Source organism: Cariama cristata, unplaced genomic scaffold (assembly GCF_000690535.1).
Source record: "Cariama cristata isolate BGI_N322 unplaced genomic scaffold, ASM69053v1 scaffold6525, whole genome shotgun sequence".
Lineage (NCBI taxonomy): Eukaryota > Metazoa > Chordata > Aves > Cariamiformes > Cariamidae > Cariama > Cariama cristata.
This window is the reverse complement of record NW_009615672.1, coordinates 1-7,941: the sequence shown is the minus strand read 5'-3', so window position 1 is coordinate 7,941 and position 7,941 is coordinate 1. Positions and strand designations below refer to the sequence as shown.

The 7,941-nt window shown below is 41.0% G+C and overlaps 1 protein-coding gene across 1 annotated transcript; it reads right to left on the bottom strand.

The window, feature by feature from the left end:
- Positions 1-3,052: 3,052 nt before the first annotated feature.
- On the bottom strand, positions 3,053-7,084 carry LOC104161442 (mitochondrial inner membrane protein COX18; the record flags this gene model as incomplete). The annotated part of the gene is made up of 5 exons (XM_009699893.1): positions 3,053-3,389; positions 4,171-4,278; positions 5,326-5,438; positions 6,079-6,242; positions 6,984-7,084. Coding segments are annotated over 5 exons (660 nt in total), but the record flags the coding sequence as incomplete, so codon positions are not given.
- Between the last annotated feature and the right edge of the window lie 857 nt (positions 7,085-7,941).

The following is a 7,941-nucleotide window of genomic DNA, read 5'->3' as shown; positions in this document are numbered from 1 at the left end:
ACTGCTAAGACAGCACTGAAAATTTGCTCATATGCTAGAAGCAATCAAACTGACTGGCAAAGCTCATGCTAAAGTTGTATGCAAGTGAAAACTTCCACCTCTATACAAATTCCCACATTTGTCCATGGTGCACAGTTTGCTCACACCTGAAACGGACTATTTGCAACAGAGAAAACAGTTCACAGAAATCACACACAAATGCTAGGAATAAGCCAGTTTGAGTTCAGCACAGCAACCTTTCTGCTGCAAAGGGATTCATGGGAATTTCAGAAAGCAACAAGAAACAATCAAATAGTATCCGATATACCAAATTAATTGTTACAAAACATTTAATATAAATGCTTCTCACAGCTGACAATGGAGTCCCACATTTAAATCGTCACCTGGCAAATGGCTGCTGGAGCAGCCATTATGCGTACCTTTCCCATGACAAGGATCTGCTAGCTCTTCAGCATACGGAGGATTATCTGCACATAGGAACATATATTTATGAAAGCACACGGTGTACGTGTACCTATAAGTAACTCTTCCAAATATACTGTTTCTCTTCATTTATAGATGCCACATATTGCTTGCTCCAGCAGAGGCATAATACCAAAGAAAACAAAGATTCTTCTTCCTCCAAACCCTATGGTGACTCAAACCTTAGAAAGCAGCAGACTTTCAAAAACACCAAAAAGTACGGCAAATCTAACAAAGCCAATTTCAGGTACCGAACATTTGGTGTCCTGACAGAGCTGTTACCTCACACAGGTTATCTTTCAGCAACCAGTTTCAATGCCTTCAGCATTACCTGCACAGGAACAGAAAACTGCATTCTTGTCTTGACCTATATAATAACCGGCAATATACCATCCATACTACTGAATATGTTCCCAGCTGTATGCTTGAAAAAAATTTTTTTTAAAGAAATTGTGATTTTTTTTCTCCAGATGAGACACTAATACAATCACAGAACCATGCAGCTGGAAGGGGAATTCTGGAGGGCTCCAGAGCAACCCCTTGCTCAGGGCAGGGTCCATTGAAACGGGTTCCTCAGGGCCTCGTCCAGTTGGCATTTCAAGTACCTCTGATGATGCCGATACCACAATTCCTCCAGAAAACCAAGTGTTGGACCATCCTCAAGGTAAAAACCGTGTTTTTGTATCAATTCTGAGATGTTTTGTCTTCCAACTTGTCCCTGTTGCCCCTCATCCTTCCTCTACGCACCACTGGCTCTATCTCCTTCGGCACTTCCCACTAACCACTCATAGACAGAGCCCAGTCTCCCCTATCTCTGGGCAAGGCCACCTCTTTAGGGGCTGAACGGCACGTTCGTGTGCTGGGGAGCCCAAAATGGACAGAGCATCCCGATGCGGCCTCAAGAACTGCCAGGGAACAACAATTTCCCTTCACCCGCTGGCTGCACTCCAGCCCAGTCGACGGCTGCTCCCCTCCCACAACCAGGCACCTCAGAACGAGCAGGATTTCGCTTTCACCTCACCACCTTACCAGGCCATTGCCAGGACCCAACTCACTGCCAGACGAGGATACTAAACTGCTTCTACCCTGTCACCAGCAGACTACGTAATTCTACAGTGAGAAACAAAGCCCAACTGCTACTGCTGTCATTCAGTCCCCTCTAACAAGGAGACTGCAGGCTGAAAAACCATATGGCAATATTAAATTCAAATAAAATGTAGTAAGAATATAGAATTTGTATGTATTTTTTTAAGCTTCTGAAGCAAGCGTGAGAGAATATATCACGCATTCCCCTAGCGAAAATACATCCACTAAAAGACAAATCAAAGTGCATTATCAACACTGAAATTTGGGAACACTTAGATCCAATCAACATTTCTGAAAAATCATTCCTGCCCTATCTACACGCCAAACCTTGATAAACTCCTTCAACCCCATCTCCTCCTCCAGGGTCAGGGCGACAGGAAACAGACAAAAGAAATAAAACAGAAGGCATGTGACTGTTGGCTTGTTACTGTTCTCCACATCTGCCTGGTATTCCACTTGTTTCTCTCTTTCCCAGTGCTAAACAGTTTTCTCTAATGACAAAAAAATCCCAGTTATTTTAAAAATCACTTCCTATTATCAACAATTAATTAAGCACTAACTTTAACAGTTAAAACATGAGTCATCCTGAGTCTGTCCTATGACAACCACAACCTGAGAGCAAAGAATACAAGCAATGCTTTGCCCTCTATCCTGATTTCTGCTTCTCCAAGAAAAAAAGACGATCTTTTACGAGACTGGACCCGCACAGACTTCTGTGCAAAGGGACATTAGTGTGCAGTTTCACAACAACATATATCTGCTGACTTAAGATGTATGCAGAGCAAGGCGAGATGTGAATCTGAATACCCTTACAGGAAGTGCCTATGTGTATTTACACTGATGTTTACATGAAAAAATATCCTACACAGGTCCTTTAACACATAAAATATTTGCACTTTACCTTTAGAATTTACATTAAATAAGAGATTTGATATACAGTTGAAGTATTTGGTTTCTTATCATCATTCATCTTTTTCAATGTGCTACTTGTGTCATTTTAGTACCTGCAAGAAGCAGCTGCTACTCTATTTTATTCATATAGAGAGATCGGGAAGAAACAAAGTGCTGTCGCTCAACGGGTGGTCACCAGAAACAATACAAGAAACTTGTCCTCGTAACTCCAAGTCTGACGACGACCTAGTTTACTCTGCAGTTACAGGAAATGAGCTGTCACAACTGTTACGAAGACTATCGCGTGAACCACCTGGATATCAAACAACTATACCCGATCACCAATCAGTCCGCACCAGTGTCTTAATTAAATAAACCAGTAACTACAGCATCAGTCCATCTAGCCTTTTCCCTCACCCCAAAACTTGTTGTTCGCTAGCCCATAGGCCAGATCAGCTTCACTACAAGATGGCAGCATAGATGAGTCACAATTTTATTTAATATTCATCTGCACAATTCCTTAGGATAATTCGGAAGACAAACCTGTTATTACTGAACTATTCTAACCGCAAAACGACCACCCTTGAAACAAAACTTCCCAATAAACATACCTTTGTGCTGAACAATCATTTTATGGCCAGACAGTCAATGCTTTATTTGGAAAATAAATATAATTCCAGCTGCAACATTTTACAGTAACTAAGTACATCTCAATAAAATTAATTCATTACCCATGCAACATTTGTGGGACAGCTCGTCCGACAGTTCGAATGACATCAATTCTTAAAACTGTATTTAGTAGTCAAGGCAGACACAATATCCCTGTAAGGAGTATCCGAGTCAGATTTGGTCCTTGGTATGCAACACAGTCGGCGAAAGGTCGGAGAACGCAGCAACAGGTTGTGCGAGAGTCCCATGAAGCTCGAGGACAACCAGTACAACGCCATGGACTGCAACGAGACAGATACTGAATTCAGCCTCCCTAGATGCCATGAAAACACTACAATTTTAAGCAGCTCTTCACGAACCACAATCACCGGTTACTCTCAGTTATCGATAAAAACCACTCACCTAAAACCACTCCTCTCAATTACAATAATGGCTTCCATTTCAAATGTATTTTTCACTCTTTCTCAACTCTTCTGGGAAAAAAAAGTCATCTACACTGAAGTTTGACAACAGTTCATTAATTAATTCCGAATAAACTTGCTTGAACTTGTATATTTCAGACGATAAGTTAATGAGCCAAACAACAGATGCTTTGTTTTTCCTTGCTGCTGCAAAAATATTCAGAAGTAGAACATCTGGTCTAAATGAGCAGTGTTTTAAGAAGATTGTGGAAAATTTCCTAATTTAAAAACTACGCCGTCTTCCTCTTACAGTAAGCAAACATTTAGCAAACCTTTGTCCGTGTGTCCTTACACAAAGTTTTCCTCTCATTTTTGAAATCACAAAGAGGATGCTAACGCGTTCTGAATGTCCTTCCAAGTCCTAGTTTGTGAAAATTATATTTAGAAACAGTAAGTCTGCAGGTTCTTCCCTCTTGGACAAAAATATTCTAAATGTAGAATTTAAAAGTATATTTAGACAAAACACCTTATCTGTTTGAGGGCACGCTGTACTAGAGAGTATGATCTATTAAATACATCAGGCATTTGGGCTGCTCTTTAAGCACTAGGACCAGACCAGATTCACAGGTTAACGGACGCACCATTAAGACTCTGTACTTACGGAGGGGACTGTTGCAGCAACAGGGATCATTACTACTGACACCACTCGGAAGAAATTCGTAGCAAGCTTCTGGAACCTGGAAACTTCCACTTTTTGCGAAGCAAAGATCTGAAAGGGGAGAAATCCACAGTTATAAACAAGTTCTTTTTGAATGACTAAAATGAGAAAAAAGGCAACAGTGGCGTTTCCTGTAACCCAGCACTCTTCCTCACCTATTACTTCCATTTTGCATCCTCCAATTCAATTAACACACTGCTACAATCTTTCATTTAACTTGTTTCATGCTTTACATGTTCAGTAGAAAATACTGTACCAACCTAGCAGAGTACCTAACCACCATTTTGAGGTAACGTAACTTTATGCAGTCACTTTTGCACATCTAAAAGTCCCAATGCCTCAGCTGAAGCACAGTCCCCCGAGAAGAGGCTGCCAACAGGAAACAGACCAAAACCGGTTGACGGGTAACTGAACAAAAGCAGAAGAAGGTCTGCTGTCACATACTGACTTTTTTCCGCTAAGACAGTCTCGGTCCACATGACATAGAAGAAAATGGAGTAAGATTGAAATCCAGAGGGTTAGAGTTTGATGGGAACACCAAACAGAAAAATCGAGAAGAAAAATATTTCCATTAAACTACCCTCAAAAATGGGAAATGAAGACTTGTTTTTTCTTTCTTCTGTTTCTGTTGATTAATCTCCCCAGTAATCTTAAAAAGTTCTGGATTTTTTCAGTTTACTAAGAACACATAATATTGTCAGTTTTAACCACAAGGCAGTAACAGATAATTGGGGGTAGAGGGTTAGAACAAACCAAAAACCCCGACATGTGCTTTTGGATGCTTAACCCTTAAGCTGATTCGAACGTCATTCTAAGAGAAACTTCACAGTCAAGACTAAATTTTACTGAGGCTCAAGTAATGCCAATAAAGTATCTGAGACACGTCACATCACAATTTGTCATTGCTAAACAGGACACCCACACATTGAAATGCACAGAACAATTAAGTCATTTTTCTCTTCTGCCCAATGCATTTAAAGCAGTGATAATCTGAAACCACCCTTAGGTTACCATGTTTTATAACTGGGTAATATTATCTTAAAATTCTATGATAAGAATTATCCTTTTGCAATCATCCTATTCATTCCACCAACGTACCTCCACTATCAGCAAATTCATGAGCCCAAGCAAAACTGGCAAAATCCACGTAGAATCTGGTGCCGTGAGGTCTGTAAACCACAACGCTCCGCCTGCTGCAAACTGTTCTTGAACTACAAGGAGAGTTTAAAGAAAATATGGAATTAAGTATGATTTGCTACCTCAAGTTAGCCAGAACAGTACCGTGTATTACCATCAAATCATCCAAGTTTCTACGCACGTTTTATCTACACGATAAATACTGTTAAAGCCGAAGTCTTTGGTTTCACAGATCACGTGTTGAGGCAGCCTGCTATCAATACAAGTAAAAAATGGTGGGAGATACAAGCTGAGATCCAGCTTAGCTCGTGACAGCCACTGATTCAGGTAAACCTGCAATAAAAACTGCCTTGATCTCAACCACCATTCTACAAGCCAATGAGGAAAATAGGCAATGCAGTAACCTACAGTAACTATGTATTTTGTGTTTCTGAAATAATCGTATTTTTCTTAATAACTATATAACTGTTACATATTTGTAACAACATGTACAGTGCACCTTATCAAAGCCTTTGAAATTAATTTTTATTTTTATCAGGTATTTATCTATGCTTAAACTACATTAAGTTTAAAAATTTAGTGGTGGGGTAGTTTTTCTATCAGCTTATATGTCAAGCTCAGGAGACTGTTCTTTAACCAGCGAAGCATCTATAAAAACAACAACAGAATGAAAAAAGACCGTTAAGCGTGTGTGTGTGTGTTCAGATTAATCACCTTCCCAGTCCGTGGCACCAACGCTGCAGTTGCGCAAAGCGAGGGACACGCAAACCCACATTGGAATCTGTACCCATACCAGTAAAGTGGCTTTGAAGGGATGGCAGTTGTCTCGAATGTACAGTTCTGTAATAATCTTCCGCAGGTTTTTCTTAAAGTGGAACCTTTTAGAAAGAGGAAAAAGAAGTCCTCTCACAATAGCTCTAACAGGGTAAAATTCCGAAATAACACTTCTACTTGTTCTACCAGCTGTACACATCAAAGTGGCTTCTTTAGGTGCACCTCTAGAAAACTGGAAAGTCTTTCCTCTTCAAACATGCCTCCCTCCTTTGTCAACCCCCTTCCCTCACGACTTTTAGGTCTGTTGCTATAAGCAGCTTTTCACAACAGAATTTCCCATTGCCATTAGCAGCTACCAGGAACTTGTCTGATTTTTTTTATTTCACGGTGCTTTTTGTATGAACTGGAATATAACTTTCTCAATAGAGAGGCAATCAGCCAGTTATGTGATCCTGAATATTAGATACAGCTTAGATACACTGCTACTGCATGGGGTGCAGCGCTATGCTAACAACGAACAGGACCACAACCATTTCAGCCTCAAGTTCCAGCAATATTTAGGTACTATAATAGCTAAGGAAACTTTAGCCATGAGTAAAGACAACAAAAACAATCCTGGCCCTGTAATCATAAGCCTATCCCAAGTCCAGAGCTTTAAAATGGATATACTCTGAAGAGCAATAGAACAAACAGAAGCAAGCTGTAGAAGCGGTAAGAAAATCTAAGCTTTGGGCAACAGCAGAATCTTTCTTTAAGACTGTTTGTAGGACTTCCCTACAAACATAGCAGGATGCTACCCCTCAATCTGGAATGGATTTATAAGGTATATACAATTGCCATCTTACCTGGCCACCTTTTCAGACCAACCCCGTTGCTTTCCACGAACAGAAACTTCATAGCGAAGACGCTCAGCTAGTGTTTTAATCTCAGGCTGCAAATTTTCCAGCTAGCTGAAGAAAAGGAAAAATGTTTATGCACAGTTACATGTACCAACCAGTTGGTCTCCCCAGCTGACACTGTACAGACATTAAAAACAACCGTGAAGGACAAGGCACACATCTGTGAACACCTTTTATCTCTCAACAAAATAACTATGCGAAGATACTAGTGAGAAGTATTTACAGTAACGATCAAAGATACTTACTACTAAATTAAATAAATACAGAATGAGATTTTATATTTTGTTCTCAGTAAGCACCTTTTTGTCTTCATTCAGGAATTGCGACCAGCTACTTCACTTAACAAAAAAACCCTTTAATTCTGCTTCAAAAAGATTTAAAGCCCAGCAGGATACAACTTTGCAGTCACCAAAGTCACTATCCCGAGGAACAAGAAGAGACCCCATTACGCAAGAGTGCAACACAATATTCACTTTTGCAATCAAAAGGAAAAATTAGCAACCATTATTGTAAAAAAACAAATAAAAAACCCCACCCACGCTGCAATAAAAGAATTAAACCATGCTGCTTCTGCAGTAAGGCTCCTTGCGGGAGGCCACCGAGGCACCCCTGCACTGACCAGCCTGGCCTGGGCACAGGTGAGGCACAGGCGCCCTGACCCCCAGCCCTGCGCCCTGCCAGCTGCGAAGCACCCCCCGAAGTCCTCCCCACCCGCTAAAGCAGCAGCGCGGAAAGGAGAAACACCCCACTTCACGCCACCGCTGCGGGCACAGCGCGCACCCTCTGCGCTAACTTCAACCGCTTTCCTCGGTTTTGATGAAAAACTGGCATTTAGAAGCTGCTGGAGCCTGGTTTACTTCAAGTTGTTACGGCTTGAAGCAAGGGCTTCGCGGTAACGCCGCAA